This window comes from Myotis brandtii, unplaced genomic scaffold (assembly GCF_000412655.1).
Source record: "Myotis brandtii unplaced genomic scaffold, ASM41265v1 scaffold226, whole genome shotgun sequence".
NCBI classification, from domain to species: Eukaryota; Metazoa; Chordata; class Mammalia; order Chiroptera; family Vespertilionidae; genus Myotis; species Myotis brandtii.
This window is the reverse complement of record NW_005358478.1, coordinates 128,420-149,371: the sequence shown is the minus strand read 5'-3', so window position 1 is coordinate 149,371 and position 20,952 is coordinate 128,420. Positions and strand designations below refer to the sequence as shown.

Genomic DNA, 20,952 nt, shown 5'->3' with positions numbered 1-20,952 from the left:
TGAGGTGGGGGCAGGGTGTGGAGTGAGCGGGGAGAGGGATGCATGGGCCCAGGAAGCAGGAAGTGGGCTTGGCTGGGATTTTATAGTCCCCTCCGCCCTCGTGGGACTTTCTGTGCCTCTGGCAGTATTTCCTAACTTTAAAATTAGCACCCAGCCCTCTTCAGTGCTTTTGAATGGTGTGTTTTTAATTTTTTTAATCGTGCTTAAAAAAAACCCCTTTATCATACAATTTACCATCTTCACCATCGTCACGTGTGCAGTTCAGGAGGGTTTGGTTCATGCGCGCGGTGGTGCAGTGGGTCTCCAGAGCCTTGAGCAGCTCCCATCCTCCCTCCTGCCGCCCCCGGAACCCGCCACTCTGCTTCTGTTTCTGAGTTTGCTACTTTAGATCCTTCATGTGAGTGGAATCGATACTTTAACATGTTCGGACTCATACAGTGTGTTCTCACGATGGTCGAGGGCGATCTTAGTAAAACAGAAAGACGAGGCTGAGCTAAGAGATGGCTGTTCCTTTGCCCCGGGCTCCGTAGGAAGGACTGTTTCCCCGACTGCACAGCAGCTCCTCGCCTCTCTGCCCTGGGTGAGAGGTTCGTGGCCGTTAATAATGAACTCGGAGTGGCTGGTCTGCTTATTTTTTTTTATTGCAGTTTCACTTTCCAGCAAACACTGCCTTCTTTCTAGAGGCATGTGTGACCCTTGCCACACTCCGTAACTGGGGTAGAAGGAGAAGGAAATGGCTTTTCGACTGCTTTCGGAAGCGAGGAGGAAACTGAAGTAGGGGTGAGACGCGGACCCCCACAAGGACAGATCTCGGGTCTCAGCATCAAGTCTCAGTCCGTGTTCTGACCTTCCTCCCACCCAAGGCATCGGCCTAAATAGCGTCGACATTGATTTTACTGGGGAAATCCAGTTCCCTCTGGTATAGAAATGTCTTTGTGACGTGTTAATGTTGTGAATTATAAATTGATTCATTGTGTTTATTTTAAAAAGTCATCTCTGTCGGTGGGAAGAGTTACTCCCCATAGAATTCCGCCGTGGAGGAGAAGGTGCCCTGTCCCCCTGGCGTCCTGAGATCAGTCATCTTAGACATTTTCCGGGCTCCCCGGGCCCCTCGTTCATCTCTGGCCCTTCGGCATTGCAGTAATTACCCTGGATGGCAGAGGAATTGTTCCCAGATAATATCCTTAGAAATAGGGAAATTAGGAGCTAATTTCAGGCCATCCCAAATTAATGAGAATGTTCTTTGTGGAGTGCTATCGCTGTAAACCTTTAAAAAGTGATAAGTGGGAGATATTTAATTCCTTTATCTGTGGAGCTCGGTAGAAACCCTGCAAAGCACACGCGATTGCTATTATCTGGCCAGTTGCTAGGGTGGCTCTTTTATCTTCCTTCTCGGCTTTATTAATTACATTTCTGCTGGGGCTTGGTTGGCGTTGGCAGCCTCTCATGGGGTGCGTGTGGGGGCGGGGAGGAAGTGAGGTTCTAAGTGACATGACCAGGTCTTAGGACCACCATCCGGGCTGCGAGGGCCGCAGACCAGGGCAACACCTGCCCACCCAGTGCCTCCCCCCGCTTGCTCTGGATGCGTGGACTGCAGCCCCTGCGTGGACTTTGTGTCCTTGATCTTGTCTCATTAACCCAGACCAGTGGTCGGCAAACTGTGGCTCGCAGGCCACATGTGGCTCTTTGGCCCCTTGAGTGTGGCTCTTCCTAAGCCTTAGGAGTACCCTAATTAAGTTAATAACAATGTACCTAATATAGTTTACAATCAGAGTGAGGACATTTTTAGTAAAGGCCAGCTTAGGAGTTCCCTAATTAAGTTAATAACAATGTACCTACCTATATAGTTTAAGTTTAAAAAATTTGGCTCTCAAAAGAAATTTCAATCGTTGTACTGTTGATATTTGGCTCTGTTGACTAATGAGTTTGCCGACCACTGACCCAGCCTGGCACAACCGGGGCTGTTCTTTAAGGTGGTTGCCAGCAAGTAGTTGACTCCTTTGATCCCCAAGTGACTTTCTGTGTCTCCAGGTCTTACTCTTTGGTGGGGGAGGTAGGCCCGGGGGAGGAAGGGAAGCCTGAGGTGTTCTGGGCACTGGCCCACCCGCTGGGTGTTGATACATTTATTTTGTTGGTCCCTCTGCATGGGGCACGTCCTCTCCACCAGCACCATCTCCAGCCCCCGCCAGGGCTGCACCGACATTTATGTTTGGGGTGGTCCTTACGGAGCCCACTGGAAGGACTGGCATCCTTTTACGTAAGACTGAGGAAGTGCCGTGTCCACACTGAAGAATGAGCGAGGTGAAGGTTTAAGGTCACGGAGAAGGCGGAAGCCTGTGCCCCAGCCCCGGGCCCTCGTTGGTCATCACACTCTCCATCTCAAGTACCTCCTCTTCTGGAAGCCCTTCCCGTTCACAGCCCTTCCGGGTCATTGCTTCCTTCTCTTCCCAGTGACCCGTTCACTCTTCTCTAAAGTAAGAATGTGGCCTCAGGAATAAGACTCTCTGGGTCCAAGTACTGGCTCTTCTGCCTCCTGCCGCTCCGCCTTCCCCCTCCTCCCAGGGATCCAGCTGTTTGCAAACATTTGAACTGATCAGCAAACGACAGAGTTGATAAAGTATAAATAGTTCAAACACATCCATTTTTTAAAGTTAAAACCCAGCAGAGACGTCAGCGACGGTACTAGACAGTTCACAGAGTGAGATGACTGGAACCCGCACACAGAAGAAGGTTGAGCTCCATTAGGGACCAGAGATTAAAATTCCGACAAAAACATTATTCATGTGCCAAGTCACCAGAGGCTTTTAGAAGTTGAAAGCCAGAGAGCTGTGATGCATGAACATTCCCAGTGAGGGAGGACCAGGGAACACAGGGGAACTTGTAAGATGTCCGATAGCTGAGTTGTGGTGGTCGTCACACACTGTACATTTGTCAAGAACCCATCCACGTAGCCCTGGCTGGTGTGCTCAGTGGTTAGAGGGCCGTCCCCGCACACTGAAGGGACTCCGGTTCAATTCCCAGTCAAGGGCACGTACCTGGGTTGCAGCCTTGATCCCCAGCTGCGTGCAGGAGGCAAACAATCTCTCTCTTACATCAATATTTCTCTCTCTCTCTTTTTCCCTCTCCCTCCTTCCCTTCCACTCTCTCTAAAAATCAATGGAAAAAAATGTCCTCTGGGGAGGATTAACAACAAAAACCTCATAGAAGTACACCCCAATGGAAAAAAATGTCCTCTGGGGAGGATTAACAACAACAAAAACCTCATAGAAGTACACCCTTCAATTTGTTGCATCTTATTGTATGTAAACTCCAAGCCAGTGACCATGAACTTAAAAAGTAAAAATCATCCTCACCCAGGATTGAGAGACCAGGACACGGCTGTGCGTTGGGAGACTGGGCCGGGGGTGGGTGATAACCTGAGTTGGTTCCTCCTTTCCGGAAGTTACTTTGCTTCTGCCTTTTAAGAAACGATGCTCTGAGGTGTGTTTCTCCGTCTAGGATCACATCCTGTGGAGAGAATCACGAAGTCAAAGATGTACATGCAGTATTTGTCACAGCATCGCTAGCTGCTGAAAAATGGGAAAAGAATTAAAATGTTCCCCAACAGGAGATGGTTAATCTATGATTCGTCTGCGTGGGGGGCACGGCCAGCCCCTGACGAGCCTCTGTGTGACCTGGGGAAAGGCTCACCTCTGGGTGGAACGACCTCTCCCAGCTTGTAGGGGGCCCACCAGCTACATTTCCACGCCTCCTGCCCCCTCACCTGGGCGCCCTGTGCACTCCTCAGGGCGATCCGTGCAGTGGTCGATGGGGCAGATGCTAAAACAGCTGCCTCTGAGGAACATGCCGTGGAGAGTTGAGTGATAAAATCGGTCTCATTTTACATGTAATCCCAATGTGCTGAAAAACGTAAAATCAGTGAAAGGAAACCTATCGAAATGTGACTGGTGGTCAGAGGGAGTGGTGGACTCCCGGGTGATTTCTCTCTGTTACATCTGCCCTTCCTAAATTTTCTGCGTCCTTACTCTCCTGATTGAGCAGGATTCTGCCATGCCCGCGCCTGCACCGGTGGTCTCCAGGCTCAAGAGCAGGACCCGGGCCTTGGAGCCGGCACTCAGGGGGGAGCGGGTGGGAGGGGAGGGTGAGGGAAGGGATTCCTTCAGTCACAGGAAGCGGCTCTCACTGTGTCCTCTCCTCTCTCCCTCGCAGGTTCGAGACCTTCGAGGTGAACAGCTTTGAGCAATTCTGCATCAACTACGCGAATGAGAAGCTGCAGCAGCAGTTCAACTCGGTGGGCTCGGTGTCTGGACCTGGGGTTTCGGGGTGGGCGCTCTGTCTTCCCGAGAGCGACGGCCCGGCCGCTTCTCCTCCATCAGGGCCAGGGCTCTGGCTCTGCCCTGACCTTCCTAGGGTTCCTGATGGCGCCCCAGCTTTAGGAAGGTGCTCCCCGCTGCTCAAGAGGAGGTCTGAACGGGGCAGCGGGGTGATGGCTTCGACCCCAGCCCTCCTGAGCCTGGGCGTCTGGGCCATTTGAGAATTGCCAGCAGCACGAGGCTTCTTGTGGCTGGTTGGGGTGTGGCGTTGCAGGCGATGATTCGAATGTCGTGGAGAGGGGATCACCTGGGAGGGAGGGCCACCGAACTGAGCTTTCTTCCCTACAGTCATGCTGACTGAGACCCTGTGGCTGCAGCTCAGGGCAGGCGGATGTGAAGGCCTGCATGCAGCTCCCTGACTCTGACCTTCGCTCCCACCCTAGCATGTCTTCAAACTGGAGCAAGAAGAGTACATGAAGGAGCAGATCCCTTGGACCTTGATTGACTTTTACGACAACCAGCCTTGTATCGACCTCATAGAAGCCAAGCTGGGCATCCTAGACCTGTTGGATGAGGAGTGTAAGGTAAAGCTGCTGGTGCTGTCATTGCATTAGGTCAGCTCCAGGCTGGGGTGGGACAGGGCAGCTGGATGGTGCGGGGCAGTGTGGGGTCCCAGAGCTGGAGTTTGCCGAGAGAAGCACTGTCCGTTCTGCACACCGGAAGGTACCAGAAGGGACTGTGACTGGCGAGTATGCTGCCCCTTTTGGCAAATACTGGGTGGCATGAATTCGATGCCCTAGTGTCCTAGGCTCAGAGAGAGGTTGGGGTTCTCCGTAGCTGTGCCAGGTGGCTTGTGAGGGGCAGAGAGGCATGGCCTGGTGGCAGGTGAGACCGATGATTTCCCCGCTGAGCTTTTGTGGGCTCCTGTGGACTCCACCTGGTGGGGCGGAGGGACAGGTCCTGCCCAGAATGCGGGCAGAGCGGGGACCCAGGCTCCCTCCTGACCAGGGCCCTCTTCCTGGGACCTTGACAGGAAAGTGTAGGCACCTGTATGAAGCCACGTGTACATTTCCTCCCCTGGACTTTTAAAAAGTATTTTTCTTTAAATCGATTGCCAAGACTGGAATCAAAGATAAATAAAAGGCACAACAGTTTTGCTATTCGGATAGTGTGTGTGTGGGTGTGGGTGTGTGTGTGTGGTGGGGGGAGACTTGGGGATGGGGGTTGTGTGGGTTTTTCTTACAAATACAAATTAAACATGAAAAAATACTCTACTTAAAAAAAACAACCCTAATCATTCAAGAAGACCCATCTCACCATTCAGAAGTCATTGGTAAAATATAGTTGGTTGTACCTTCTTTTTTAAAGGATTCAATTTACTGCATATTCCAGAATTGCTGATAGCCGCAATCTAGATTTTATCAGAACACAAGTCTGGCTTTCTTTCTCCTGTGCTTGTTTTAAATCTACTTCTATGGGCAGATTTTTGGAGATAAGTGCCTTCATTCCATCTAACCCTGCCTTCTGGGCTGCCTTCAAAACTCTGTTGTCAGACAGGAGAGCATAAGAGGGAAGAACACGGCTCCGGAGCCAGCCTGTCCTGGACTGAACCCAGCTCTGCCGCTTCCCAGCTGTGTGTCCCTGGGCAAGTTGCCTGCCCTCTCTGTCTCAGCTCCCTTGTCTATAGAATGTGTCTAAACACAGTGCCTAGCTCATAGGATTATTGTGAGGATTAAATAAGTTGCTCCGTCCAAAAGATACAGGAAAGTCGCCGGCAAATAATAAGCGCTGTGGGTATTCACTGTTAGTATTCTCTGAGAATCTTCATCGGGAATTCTTGCCGCCCCGAATTTTTAGTTGAGGATGGAGCGTGAGCAGAGAGACTGACCCTCATCAGGAAATACGTGTGCACATGACCTTGCTCATTGGTTCATGCCCGTCTGAATTAGTGCATATGTAGGATTATGAAGTCCAGTTTCGTTGTCAAGACAAGATGATTTTAATATGTTTTTATTGGCTTTTTAGAGAGAGAGGAAGGGAGAGGGATAGAGAGATAGAAACATCAATGAGAGAGGAACATCCTTGATCGGATGCCTCCTGCATGCCCTCTACTGGGGATCAAGCATGCAACCCGGGTATGTGCCCTGACTGGGAATCAAACCAGTGACCTCTTGGTTCATGGGTTGATGCTCAACCACTGAGCCACACTGGCCAGGCACCATGATTTTGATCCCAGCAAATACAAGTGTTGACTTAGGTGGGGCTGCTCACCACAGTGCTGCCCTTCCTGTCGACCCCAGTCTACCAGTGCTCATCCCCTGGCCGCCCTGCCAAGCCGCCCCCCTCCGCCCCCCATACCTGGTGGTTCTAAATATAAAACAGTATATATATAAAATGCTGAATTCGATACATTTTATTTTGTCTGCCTACCACAATTTGCAGCGTCCTTCAAGAGAAAGTTTGGCCCTAACCGGTTTGGCTCAGTGGATAGAGCATCGGCCTGCGGACTGAAGGGTCCCAGGTTCGATTCTGGTTAAGGGCATGTACCTTGGTTGCGGGCACATCCCCAGTAGGAGGTGTACAGGAGGCAGCTGATAGATGTTTCTCTCTCATCAATGTTTCTAACTCTATCCCTCTCCCTTCCTCTCTGTAAAAAATCAATAAAATATTTTTTTTTAAAAAAAAGAGAAAGTTTGCTTGAATTTCCTACGGCACTTAGGCCTGGATGTTCAATACTAGCCATACCACATTGAACACTGAGAAAAGTCTCTTTGCTTACAAAGTATTTGAGAAATTCGTTCTCATCTATGTAAGCATTTTCCATGTGGCACAGATTGCATTAATTTACTAAACAAAGCTCTCTTTCAAAGCTAGTGCAAGAGTCACCTTCAGTCCTGCCTGGTCCAAATGCGGAACCTAAACTAATGAAGGGCGGACAAGTCCATAGGTCACCCCTACCTGGGGTGCGGGGGTGTGCGGCGGTGTTCGGGGTGACAGAGGAGGGGCACCTTCTCAGGTTCCCATCATCCTTGACTGTTGGAATGGTGGTTACAGTGACTCTGACATTTTCAACAAAGCAAGCTACTGTGCCATTTTTGAAGCCACCTCTAAATGTAGTGAAAGGGGCAGCATCCCTAATGTAGTGGAACCTCTGCATCTACATTTAAATTTGGGGGAGCAGAGATCAGGACCAAGTAGCTTAATCACTAGGTACTTCGCACCCAAAGTGTGGCCGGAACTCAGCCAGCTTACAGTTTGTAGTGACAAGACAGTATGCAAAAACCAGCGATGAGCCGTGTTAGGTGGTGTATGTATGAGAGAGCTTAACTGGAAGGAATTCCAGAGTGAGATGGAGCGGTCAGGAAAGGCTTGGGGAGAAGGGCAGCCTGGAGCCGGGCCGGGCAGAGGCGCTGAGATGAGTGTAGAGGGGAGAGGGCTTTCCTGCCTCCTGTCGGCCTGCGTGAGCAGAGCGGGCACTGCGGGTGGCCGGGCGTGTTGGTGACACTGGTTCCTGGCCTGCCCGGAGGGAGGAAGCCTCTTCAGATTTGTTCCTTGAGTTGTGACTTTCCTCCGTGACCTTGGCCTCCATCTTCAAGCTCTTCTAACCCTTCCAGCGTCTACCAGCCAGCAGGGTCTTCCGGGCTCAGTGTGGGAACATACCGTGGCAGGATCCTATGTGTCCGCGGTTGAATCTTGTTTTCCACGTCCACGTAGGGTCGTGAGGTCCACTTCCTGGCGGACTCCATCCCCTGGCCTCAGCTCTTGGCTTCCTTTGTCCTCTTCACGGAGCCCCTGGTTTTGTGGTTCTGCAGGTCCCCAAAGGAACTGACCAGAACTGGGCCCAGAAGCTGTACGACCGGCATGGGGGCTGCCAGCACTTCCAGAAACCCCGCATGTCCAACACGGCCTTCATCGTGGCGCACTTCGCCGACAAGGTGGGTCTGCTCCCTGCCCCAGACTCGGGGTTCTGGCCTGTGAGGGAGCTGCTGCAGCCTAAAGTCTCTTAGTGGGGTGCCCTCCCACCCCCCGTCCCTCCCCACGCCAACTGTGTGTGCGCCACCCCGTCACCACATGGCAGAACCCAGTGGGTGGCCGTGGTTTCCCAGGTGTACGCCTGACAAACCTTTGCTGAGGTCTCCCTCCTGGGAATACAGCAGCGTAACAGAGTCTGAGTCGGCCCTCCTGGAGCTTGAGAGAGAAGCGGAAGGGGAAACGGAGCCACTCTTCCCAGGAGCTGGTGGAGACGGGATTTTTCTCCATAGATTTCTGTTCTGAACCCAGTGGGTGGCCGTGGTTTCCCAGGTGTACGCCTGACAAACCTTTGCTGAGGTCTCCCTCCTGGGAATACAGCAGCGTAACAGAGCCCGAGTCGGCCCTCCTGGAGCTTGAGAGAGAAGCGGAAGGGGAAACGGAGCCGCTCTTCCCAGGAGCCTCCTTCCCCAGGAGCTGGTAGAGACGGGATTTTTCTCCATAGATTTCTGTTCCGGATGCACTGACCCAGTGCTCCTCAGATCCCATGTGCACGAAGGTGCCTGCCGTCTTGTTCACACGCAGGTTCTAATTCAGCAGGTCTGGAGTGTGGCCGACAGCTGCGTTTACACCCCCAAAAGGAAGCCTCCTCAAAAAAGGAATTTCTTTTGCAAACAATTTGTTTTTCCACAGAAGGAATGCCCAGTTCCCTCTGCGTAGGTCCTGACCACGTCTTGGTTTGCATTTTAAATGGGAGCAGCTGGGGGGTCCCCGTTCACACGGTGTGGGGTGAGCCGGAGGACACTGCCCAGGGAAGCTGACCAGCCGCAGCACTGACTCCTGTGTGCTTCCCCTGTGGCCCAGGTGGAGTACCTCTCAGATGGCTTCCTGGAGAAAAACAGAGACACGGATGAGGAGCAGCAGATCAACATCCTGAAGGCCAGCAAGGTAACGCGGGAGAAGCCGGGGACAGCCAGTGTCCACAGCATGAGCCTTCAAGACCACAAGACAATGAGCATGTAACTAGTGAAGCCCGGTGCCGGCCTAAGAGGCCGCAATGTAGCTAGTTGCTTTCTCAGCCGTCAGAGAGCTGTGAATACTTAGTAAAGAAATGCCTCTTCCAGCCTGATGTGTTTTAGACAGTAGGGAATGGAGGCTTTTCCCTCCCAGCTTTGGCTTACGAAATATTAAACCTCAAAGGAGAATATTTTTCCTCTGAAGATTTCTGATTCCAGGGCAGCACTGAGTATAGGTCAGAGGGCCGAGCGGTGGGTCGGGTGTATGCCAGTAAGTGCCAGGTGACAAGGGTCGCCCTGGGCAGTTTCCTGGCACGCAGTCCGGGTGCCATCTCTCTGCTCCATCTCAGTAGAGGGAGCTCGAGACCAGCATAGCCCAGAGGCCAGGTGAACCGTGTGGGCGGTGACAGGCCCTGGGCTCCAAGAGTCACGGTGGGGCTCAGAGAAGGCCAGCTCCTTTCCGTGTCTCACCCAGGAAGGACACCTGCTGCTCCCTATGCTGCCATGTTCCTTACAGGTGACAAGTGTGGGCGGTGACAGGCCCTGGGCTCCAAGAGTCACGCTGGGGCTCAGAAGGCGAGCTCCTTTCTGCGTCTCACCCAGGAAGGACACCTGCTGCTTCCTATGCTGCCATGTTCCTTACAGGTGACACCCACATTCCATTTGGAGCAAATATGTTTGCTTTTTATTTTTTAATGTGTTTTTCGTTGTTTATTTTTTAATTAATTTTTATATAATGGTTTTATTGAGATATATTCGACATACTATAAAACACTTGCTTTTAAAGGCATTTGGTTTAATTTGCTTTCTGTTTAAAATCAGTTTGTGCCGGGCTGAGTAGCTCCATTGGTTAGAGCATTGCCAAGGTTTCTGGTTCAATCCCCAGTCAGGGCACATACGAGAAGCAACCAATGAATGCATAAATAAGTGGAACAACAAATCGATGTCTCTCTCTCTCTCTCTCTCCCCTCCCTCTCTCCCCCCTCCACTCTCTTCCCCCTCTCTCTCTAAAAATCAATTTTAAAACTTTTCTTTATTTTTTTTTATCATCTCCTCTGATCCACGACCCTGAGTTAGACACAGCCGGGGTGGCCTCTCCCCGTTTGGTTCCAGGAACCCTGAGGCCAAAATACAGGAGGGACTGGTTTTAGCCATCCCGGTGGGAGGAGGGTCCGAGCTAGAGTCGGACCCCGGGCTCTGAGTTTCTTCCTGTCCTCTGGGTTCGCAGTCATAATCAAAGCAGTAACAGTGGCAGCCACTGCTGTGGGCGCGCCTTGATGCTTATGCATCGCGCGAAAGACCTCAACCACTGAGCCATGCCAGCCGGGCAATAAAAAAAAACCCCAAAAACTTAAATAAAATCAGTTTGTGCTGGTAGTTGAAAAGCTTCTAATGATATTTGGAATAAACAGACCATCCCCTTTCCAGTGTAGGAAGATGAAATGCTAAGACTTTTTCTCCAAAGTCCATTTAAAACCCTTTTACGTGCAAATATTTCTTTCTTTGAAAGTGTAGATTTTTTCCCCCAAAGGGGTACCTTGTAAAAGAATTGATTGAAAAGAAAATTTATTTTTTTACTATGCTTACTGAAATTTTAAAGAAGATGCTAGGCGAGAGATCCCAACCAAATGGTTACTACAGTGTATAGTTTTAGTTTCACATGTCTGTTTTAAAGGGAATATGTTTTATGTTCTTATAAACAGAAGTGAACAGTGAATCCACGTGATTTCCAAGGTGACAGCTATGTGAATAGCTGTAATTGACAATGTTCTTAAACTGTCAAATGGTCTTTAGAAAGTGTTTTCATATTTTTAATCCCTTCCCAATAGGTTTGCCTCAGGCTTTTACAATCTCTATACAAACTTGAATAGCAGAGAACGCCAAAGCCAGTTCCTGTGGACAAGCAAATAGTGGCAAAGTGTTAGGGACCTGCTGGGCTGGTTTGAAGGTATCATCTGAGTGTTTCCAAGGTTGAAGGGGAGACATCTTTTTAAAGGCCCAGGTGGATGCTGTTTTTATGGCTTAAGAGGAATTATATTAGGTCCATTGCCGGTGAGCCAGCTTATACACTGACTTTGCAATAGCTCTGTAAAGGCCTGCGTGCAGTTAATCAATTAAAGAAAAAGCATCATCTCCCTCACTCAGAAGTGTGTTCTTTTGCATGAATCCTTAGTCAAGGCGGCTGCTTTTCATGGAGACTGGAGGTTGGTTCACAGTGGGCCCCCCAGGTGCCTGTCTCGCCCAGCCCCTCATCCAGGTGGCGGATGGGGTGGGCGGTGCAGCAATTGCTATTTCTGGCCTGGTCTTGGACTGCTGCCTACAGCCCAAGGTCAAACACGGTCTTTCAGCCCTGTGGTCAGACAAGATGCCTTTCCCCGTTCACTGAGTTTATAAAACGCATTCTGAGTAGAATGCATATCCTACCCCTTCTTTCTCAGAGTTAATGTCCCGACCCTCCCCTCTCCCTCTCCATCCCGGAGATCCCGCCCTTTCAAACGCAGTCTCAATAGCAGGGACCTGCAGCACATGGTGCTCTTAAGCTAAAATACAAATTCTCCAGAATGTCCCAGCTCATGGGACAAAGCTGAAGGGGTTTCCTCCCTCCGGTCAGGCCAGCAGCCCCAGTTTCACCAACACGCCCGACCGTCCGCAGTGCCCGCGCCTGCTCACTCGGCCGGCAGGTGGCAGGGAAGCCCTCTCCCCTCTACGCTCATCTCAGCGCCTCCAGGCTACGCCCAGCTCGGGCTTTATGCTCTGCAAAGCCTTCATGTGGTGACTGAGTTAGGGCTCAGGGACGTTCCATAGCTTTACAAGATCCAATAATACTGTCTCGTGTATCAGGGCTCCACTCCTTTATGTTGTTGAATAACAGTCCACCGTATGGACATACCACATTCTGTGTATCCGTTTCCCGCCGATGGACATCGTCGGAGTTGCTTTCCCTTGGTGGCTGGCCGCTGCGAACAGTGGCGAACCAGTTTTGACATGTTTTCACGCCTCTTGGGTATATACTGGGGAGCTACTCTGAATGAGTTTGAGCAAAGTTCAGGTCCAAGCCGCCTTGTTTGCAGTGCCCTCCCTGTGTTTGTTTCTAGTGCCCCCTGGTGGCTGACTTGTTTCACGATGACAAGGACTCTGTCCCTGCCCCCTCCACTTCTGCAAAGGGCTCCAAGATCAACGTCCGCTCTTCCAGGCCCCTGCTGAAAGCCTCCAACAAGGAGCACAAGAAGACCGTGGGCCACCAGGTCAGCCCGCGTGGGGCAGGACGCTGTGGGCGGGGCCGGGCAGGGTGGCCTGTGGAGATGAGGGAGCCCAGGTGGCCCAGTATCCCAGCCCGCCATCCGGCTCAGTCTTTCTGAGCTGTTTGAAGAAGGAAACTGCGAAACCTTCTCTACAGGGAGCGAGCAGGAGAGGGAAAGGGTGGCTGTAGCCCCAGGCGGGGCATTCAGTCTTCATGGGATGTCATGTCCAGCGTGTCTCCCAAGTGAAGAGACGGGAGTGCCTGCCAAGCCCTGGCGACGCTAAGCTTCCTGTTTCACCGGAGTTGCCTGTTATGGACTTTCATATAAATGCAGCCATTCCCAGCAGCTGGGCACCGGTGTGCAGGCCCCGGGACCCAGATCAGGGGTCCGAGGCCTCCAGGCACTGTGATCATCTCTCCTAGCACTTGGTCGTGTGTCATCTCCTCTGATCCACGACCCTGAGTTAGACACAGCGGGGGTGGCCTCTCCCCGGTTGGTTCCAGGAACCCTGAGGCCAGAATACAGGAGGGACTGATTATAGCCATCCCGGTGGGAGGAGGGTCCGAGCTAGAGTCGGACCCCGGGCTCTGAGTTTCTTCCTGTCCTCTGGGTTCGCAGTCATAATCAAAGCAGTAACAGTGGCAGCCACTGCTGTGGGCGCGCCTTGATGCTTATGCATCGCGCGAAAGACGCGCCGATGACCAGGCGCTGCTCTGTCCCCGCAGTTCCGCACCTCCCTGCAGCTGCTCATGGAGACGCTGAACGCCACCACGCCGCACTACGTCCGCTGCATCAAGCCCAACGACGAGAAGCTCCCCTTCCAGTGAGTGTGCGGCCCGCGCTGTGCCATCAGGGTCGGTCAGTCAGGCCCCTCCAGCCCGGCCTCCGCACGCCTCCTTAGGGGTTAGGGGCTCGGGAGGAACAGGGAGCCGCAGGCACAGCCGCACGGGGTCTGCAGTCTCCACTGGGGTGAATGGCTGGTCTCCCGCCCCCCACATAGTTTCTATGCTGAGTGCAGGCCCTCAGACATTTCCCAGGGTCACCTGTCTGCTGCCCAGACAGGGGGTCAGAAGATACAGCCCCCACCCACCCCCCGGGTCGCTCACAGTGGTGTCACGGAGGGTGCATACTCGAATCCGATAGAGAACCACGTGGAAGTGTACCTTGAATGCCGGTGAATGTCCAGCTCAGACACGGAGGTTCGCTGGAGTGGTGGGGGAGGCTCCTAGCATTGAGGCAACTTGACCTCAGGTGACCTGTGGTGTGCTGACACCCGGGTGGTCCTGTTCCTCTCACCCCGCTGCCGCTGAGCTTCCGGGGCCGTCCACACTCGCTCGCCTTCCCTCACTCCCCAGCCTTCTCCGGTCCAGACCCGGCCTCTATGCCGACCTGGAACATTTCCTTCCAGTTCTGTCCACTCTCACACGGTGGATTCTACCTGAATCTGGAGAGCCGCGATACTTAAAGATTGTTGTCCCTCTCTGGTTTCTGCCAAATCCCAGACCGTCATTTCTGCAGGCCTATGGCAGCCCCAGGGCCACCTCCCACTCAGCCTGTCTGAAACCCCACCTTTTCCCCGCCAGGTTCCTCTTCATATGGTCTCTGTTGGGGTGAATGCATAACCGCTTCCTGACGTCTCACCCACCCACCAGACAATCTTACAAACTAGAAACCCAAGAGGCGCTCTGGGCCAGTGCGGCCAATAGCGCTTCCTGTGATGACGGGACCGCCCTGTCATCGGCATTGTCCTCCGTGGTAGCACTGGTCACGAGTGGCTCTTGGGTGCTGAGAATGTGGCTAGTGTGATTGAGAAACTGAATCCTTTTTTTTAAATACGTTTTTATTGACTTTAGAGAGAGAGAAAGGGAGAGGGATAGAGAAACATTATCCATCTGCTGCCTCCAGCACGCCCCCTACTGGGGATCGAGCCCACAAGCCGGGCATGGGCCCTGACTAGGAATTGAACTAGTGACCTCTTGATTCATGGGTTGACACTCAATCACTGAGCCACACCGGCCAGGCAAGAAGCTGAATTTTATTCTTAATTTCATTTCAGTGACGTTCAGATGCTCATTGGTGGCTAGTGGCTGCCCTATGGGACAGCATAACCCCTGGGTCTTCCTCCTGTCTTCCTCCCAGTGTGCGATCATTGTTAGAATCCCACGGAGGCCAACAGGTCTCCCTCTTGCCTCCCTTCCTGCATCACCTTGTCTCAGACCCTCTTCCTCTCTTGCCTGGAGGGCTGCCCGAAGCCCTCGATGGTCCACCTCTGCAGCCTCTTCTTCCATCACCTGAGCCTCCTCACATGCTATTTCCTCTGGCCAGAAACACACATTCTTTAAAAGATGTTAAGCACTTTCTTCCCATCTTTCTGATTTCCTTTTGGGTCCTCGCATAATCACTTTCTGTGAAGTAATTTATTTTGGCAACTCTGACTCTCAGAGTGAATGCCTGAGCTGCCTCTGCCTCCTCTCACTCGATAAAGCTTGACTCGCACTCGACGGGCCTCGTGCTGGAAAAGGCTGGGAGACGGGACTGAGTCAGCCTTCCGTGACGGGTGCCGATTGGGCCCTGTCTTCCTTCCCCCAGCGTCTGAGACACGCTCAGGGCTCCCCACCCCCCTGGCATCTGTTTACCAGCTGACGCGGGAAGAAAAGAGGCGGCTAGCAGAGCAGCATGTGTGAAAGACAGATTATGTGTGAAGGGCAGGAGCAGGAGAGGAGGCTGGGCAGCAGACCAGCGTGGGCCCAGCAGCCGTGACCTTGGGCAGCTCCCGCAGAGCCTGGCGCCCGCCTCGGGCTGTGTTCCTCCTGGGCCTCCTCTTCCCAAGGAGAGAAGTTGGGGACTTGGAAAGGGACTTTCTAGTCCAAACACCCCATTTGTCTAAGACCTTCCTTTGCCTTTTGGACCAAAAAAATCTTCCCCCAGTAAAGAAAGCAGGGAGAGGACTGAACCAACGCAGAACCTGGACTCCAGTCCGGGCTTTGCCCCAGCCGTTCGGCCAATCACAAGCTAGTCCTTTACTCCGTCTCATTTCTTCGTCTGTTAGTCGAGGTTAAACAACAATTATAAATGACTTCAAGAAGATAACTTATTTATATGATGAAAATGTAGCGTTATTGACGCTACCCTCACAGGAGAGTGCCGTGTCCCTCCGCCCGTCCCGCACGCCAGGCTCTCTCAGCCCTGATTCCACTGACCAGGGAATTCTTGGTTGTGGGCTGCCCTGTGCGCTGTGGGGAGCTCGGCACCCCGTCTCTATCTGCCCGATGCCAGTAGCACCCCCACCATGTGACACTGTAGTGTTTTAAGATGTTGCCAAATGCTGCCTGAGGACCGAGCCACCCCTAGTGGAGAGCCGCTGTCCCACACTAAATGCTTTGATAGCATCTCCTGTGTACAAGTCCTTTCCCCTCTGCCTCTTCCTTTATTTAAAACAACAACAAACATCTCTCACCCCTGTGGCTCCCTGGGCAGGTGGAGTGACAGCGGAGAAGATCCGTCCCTTATCCTTGAGGAGTCGCCTGGCGATGGCATAGCCGTGACTGCCTCCTAAAGGGCAGGAGCGGGAGGGGCGAGAATGGCTGCGGCCAGGAGGCGGCGGCCCGAGCGAGGGTGGCCATCTGGGACGGATCCTCAGAGGAGCCGCCAGGTTTTCCGGAGGCCAGTCCCCTGGTCGCAGAGGCGAGCAGTGCTGAGAGTCTCAGGGCCCTGCAGTGTGACCCTGAAGGCTGCAGAGCCCGGCGAGGGGGGCGGGGGAGCCTGCAGCCGTGCCAAGATCGGTGAAGTGGCGCATGGCTGCCGGGGTGGAACCGATCCGACACCCGGAGTCTCGCTCTGCGTCCTGCGAGCCCCGGCTCTGGGAGCCTGCGCGTTGTACTGGGAGGACAGTGTCGCCCTGTGGTCCAGCAGGTGGGCCTGTGCATCTTGGGTAGTTGTTCAGTCCAGACTCAGTGCTGCTTGAGCACACGTGGGCCTCCCATGTTGACCAGGTGTTCACCAGGAAACGGGTGTTCACCTGCAGGGCTGTTTTCCCTCCCAGTCGCCTAGTCACGCTCACAGAATGTGAGATGCATTTGACAGGGAGTTTACCTGGCTGTCGGGGAGATAAGATGAAGACACAGAAGCCTGGCTGTCTTTACACCTCCCCGGGGGGCGGGGGTGGAGGGGGGTGAACAGAGAACGATGATGACAGTAACTTCTTTGTATCGTGTCTTCGTTTTCCTAATGGCATCCCCCTTTTACGTCACCTGATCATCACAGCAGCCAGTGGCTTTTAGTTGGCAGATATCCTCACTCCATTGAGTAAGGGAGGAGCCGGAGCTGGAGAGAGTGCTCTGCCCACATGACCCTGGCAGCTCCAGGGCCGGTTCCCTCCTGCACCCTCCCCACGGGGAGGGAAGGGACATAGAGGGTCCCTTCTCCAGGTCATTGAGACGCAGGGACGAAGATTCAAGCTGTCCAAAAATCCTTTGCCAGATGCCTTCCGGGGCCCCAGCTTGGTCAACCTATGAACCAGGAGGTCGCGTTCCATCCCCAGTAGGGGGCGTGCAAGAGGCAGCCCAGCATTGATTCTTGCTCATCATTGATGTTTCCATCTCTCTCGTTCCCTCTCCCTTCCTCTCTCTGAAATCAATAAAAATATATTTAAAGAAGAATGCACGCAGAGCGGAGATGCTGAAATGGCTCGTGAGGCTGCCCATCTGCGTCCTCACTCTGCTTCTCACCTGGCTGTGCTGTGGCTGGAGGGCCGGCAGCTCAGGGCGGGAGGAGGTGGGCTTCCCTCTCTGGCTCTGGTTCTGCTTCGCCCGACGGCCACTCACTGCTTGTCTCGTGGTTCCACAGCTTTGACCCGAAGAGAGCGGTGCAGCAACTCCGAGCGTGCGGGGTGCTGGAGACGATCCGGATCAGCGCAGCCGGCTACCCGTCCAGGTACGTGCCGCCGGCCACGCCCTGGTGCATCCAGGGGCCCTCTCGTGGGCTGTCCGCCAGAAACAGGTCCTCAAACTGTTCCCGAGCACTGAGGGCCAGGCAGGGTGCTGGCGGAAACGAGTGTTCCCGTCTGGTCTGAAAAGTGTGGGGGTCGCCAGCGACATCCTCGGGGCAGCTTTCAGATTTCAACCTGGGTGATGCACTGGCCGCTTGCAAAGGGGATTTCTCCTTTACTCAGCTCCCACCTTGTCCCCCTACCTCCTTCCCCTCTTATTGTGGAAAAACACACATCATATTTACTATTTCTGAGTGTGCAGCTCAGTGGCATTAGCACATTCACATTGTCATGCACCCATCACCTGCATCCGTTTGCAGAACTGACACTCTGTACCCGTGAAGCAGTCACTCCCGTCCCCCCACCCCCAGCCCCTGACAACCACCGTCACACTTTCTGCCTCAGTAGAAGCCGGAGGCAATTGGAAGCCGGGCTGCTTTCACATGAGCAGAGTCATACAGTGTCTGTCCTTCTGTGACGGGCTTATTTCAGGAGCATATGTCCTCAGGGTTCACCCATGTCATAGCGTGTGTCAGAACGTGCTTCCTTTTTAAGGTTGAGTAACAGTCCATTGTATGTGTAGCCCACACTTTGTTTATCCGTTCGTCTGTCAGTGGACTCCTTCACCTTTCAATATAGAATCAAATCTCTGGTGGAAAATACAACTTGAGTTAAAGGACAGCTGTTGTGACCCAGCCTGCCTCAGGGATGAGCATGGAGCCACCCTGTGGCCACCCTGTGTCTGTTGAAGCTGTGCCAAGGCTGTGGCACGTGCCTGGAACGGGGCTGGGTGGGGGTGGGGGGTAGTGACCAACCAGCACTCGAGAAAGCGCACTGCGCACCAGGGTCACAGCAAACACTGGCCGTGCGGTGGCCCTGAGCAGGGACTGTCGCAGGCCGGAGCCTGTGGGGTTTTCCTGTGTTCTGAGAAGTCCCATGTGTCAGGAGGTGGGGGGGGGTGCCTCCCCCGCCCCCCTGCATCTCCACCTGCGCCTTCCCATGGCCTTGAGGAACCGCTTCACGCACAGGGCTCACTTACAGAAACAGCTTCGCCGTCAATCGTTCCCAAGCCGTGGGCCTGGGAGGAAGCTGCTGCCAGAGCTGGAATTTGCATTTGACCCGGAAAGCGCAGAGCTGTCACTCAGCTGCAGCACCCAGGCAGCTTTGCAGAGCCCGGCCAGCGGTCACGGCTTTGTTCAGAGGCTGTGCTCCGCCAGGTCCGAGGGGGGCTGTTCCCTTCCAGCCCCATCCCCCTGCCTAGAAGCAAGACCGGGAGTGTCCTGGGTTCCGTCTCCTCTTTGAACTTGGGTCTGAAGACAAGTAGCTGAAGCTGCAGGACTGATGCGCGAGCCACGCCTGTCCTTGGACGAAGGCGGCTTTCCTTCCGCGGCTGGACTGTCCGGCTCCAGCCTTTAGATGGAGGGACTGGGGCCCAGGCCACGAGTTCAAAGCCCTGTGCTCTGGCCGATTGGATTGCCTCTCAGCGACTGCTCCATGCACAGGGTTCAGACCAGGTGCAGTTCATGCAACTTGAGAGAGAGACGGGGCCTCGGGAGCACCGAGCCGCCGGTTCCAGACCACACACCACAGGCGGCGGCCCCCCTCCTGCCCCTGGCTCTTCTGTCCCGGCTCCCAGGAAGGTTTCTTTAGCCCCCACCTTCCGTCCAGCGTCCCTCAAAACCCATCGCCACCCGTGGGTGGGTCAGAAATCAGTTTAATGGGTCGTGACCAGCATCTTGTTTTTTAATGAAATAATGTGGGGTGGGAGATAGAAGGTGGCCGTTGGTGGCAGAAAGGGCGCCGTGGCCTGACCTGGCATCAGATTGTATACAGGTGTGGGCACATCCTGATGTCAAGGGACTTTCCCACGCGAGACCCAGAGAAGGAAGGGAGCAGCTCAAGGCCACCGGGTGGCTGGACCACCTTCCTCTGCCCGCTGGGTGGTCGTTGCCAAGCACCTTACGGCCCCACATCAGCAAGGCGCTGGCGTCCAAGCTCAGGCTCGTCAGAGGAGTGAGGGGCAGGGCCAGGTCCTGGGGTGGAAGGAGCCAGACCTGCTTTTCCTGTCCAGTGATTCGGGAAGAGGCCCCAGTCCTGCAGTCCAGACCCCTGCCCCCACCCCCCGGCCGAAGCATCCTGGGGGCCAGGTGTGCTTTCCGCCTCATCAGACCGCCTCTGGCGTGGCAGCTGGGAGGGCGCATTTCCTGCAGGCCCTGAGGCCCCTGTAGGTAGTGGTTCCTCCGACTGCTCACTCCATCTGGCTGCCGGCAGAGTTGCCAGCAAAGCCGGGGTGCCCACCCACTCGATGGGCCTCGTGTAGGGACGTGATGGATGCCTTCCTCTGCCTCCCTAACTGCCTCCGGCTTCTTCCCAGCAGATAGTTACAAGGGCACCTGTACCTTTTGTTTCTGTAATCGCTGGCGTTGTGGAAAGCATAGGGAAGGAAGGGAGGACTATAGGCTATCACAGAAGATGTTCCTTGGAGCTGTGGTCTCGAGGTTTAGGCTCGGGTCCAGGATGCTGCCTTGCGCCTCCTTTTCACGTTCACGTTCTTAGCAGACTTTGCGAAAGGCTCAAAGAGAGGATTTCCCTCCCACACCACCTTTTGAAAGCTAGCTTTTGGAAGGAGGCACCGTGGTTTTGCGGCACTGTTGCTAGTGCTGAGGCGGAGTGCAATCATCCATAGTATCTCATGTAGGCCCCAGTCCCCTTTCACCCCTCCCCACTGCCAGGCCAGGGCCCCAGCATGGCATCTGTCTGTGAGGATGAGTGGTGCGGGGCGGGCTGCGGGCAGCTCCCACCCTGTGATCGGCCGACTCCCACATCGCCTACCTCTCCGCCCCTTGCCAGCATGGTAACCGCGCTGGATCTCTGAGTAGCATCACTGGGTTTTTTTAAAAAGTGCTGCCTGCTGGCCTGCTTCCTCCAGGAAATTGGCGTGTGGGCCGTATCTGGAGATGCAGCCGGAGGTTCTACAGAACCCGGGTCCATCGAGCTGGTAACACCCGTCATGTGTGCCGACTTGGGGCCTGGAGTGGAGAGAATGTCTGGGACCAGAGGGGCCTGAGTGGGTGGGTCACCCCCTGGCGGCTGAGACCCGCACAGCAGAGCGATGGCGCCTGCTCTCGCTTGTCAAGTAACCGCACAATTCTGCACAGTTGTTCCCAAAGGAAACCTCGCGGCTTCCTCGATGAGGGGAATTAGAACTTTCACCATTTTCCTGCTTTTCTCCCACTTCCATGGCCAAAGGGAAATATCCTTTGCCGCGAGGAAAGGGGCAAAGGGAAGAAAATGTAGTCCTGGGGCGCAGGCTGTGGGTGAAGCGGTCCCGGGGGCTCGCCCAGGAGCCCAGGCGAAGGCCGCGCTTCCCGCTGGGCTGCCAGGCGCAGTCCCTGTGCAGAGTCCCCAGGCCTGGGCACAGCGCT

General features: G+C 54.1%; 1 protein-coding gene across 3 annotated transcripts in view; it reads left to right on the top strand.

The window, feature by feature from the left end:
- MYO5B (myosin VB) overlaps positions 1–20,952 on the top strand; it is a 186,557-nt gene that overhangs the window by 111,589 nt on the left and 54,016 nt on the right. For all 3 annotated transcript variants that reach the window (XM_014539705.1, XM_005866245.2, XM_005866246.2), the window contains exons 11-17: positions 4,210–4,291; positions 4,757–4,897; positions 8,126–8,248; positions 9,147–9,230; positions 12,394–12,543; positions 13,266–13,363; positions 17,386–17,472. In XM_014539705.1, the coding sequence (XP_014395191.1) occupies positions 4,210–4,291; positions 4,757–4,897; positions 8,126–8,248; positions 9,147–9,230; positions 12,394–12,543; positions 13,266–13,363; positions 17,386–17,472 (765 nt within the window). The remainder of the gene's footprint in view (positions 1–4,209; positions 4,292–4,756; positions 4,898–8,125; positions 8,249–9,146; positions 9,231–12,393; positions 12,544–13,265; positions 13,364–17,385; positions 17,473–20,952) is intronic.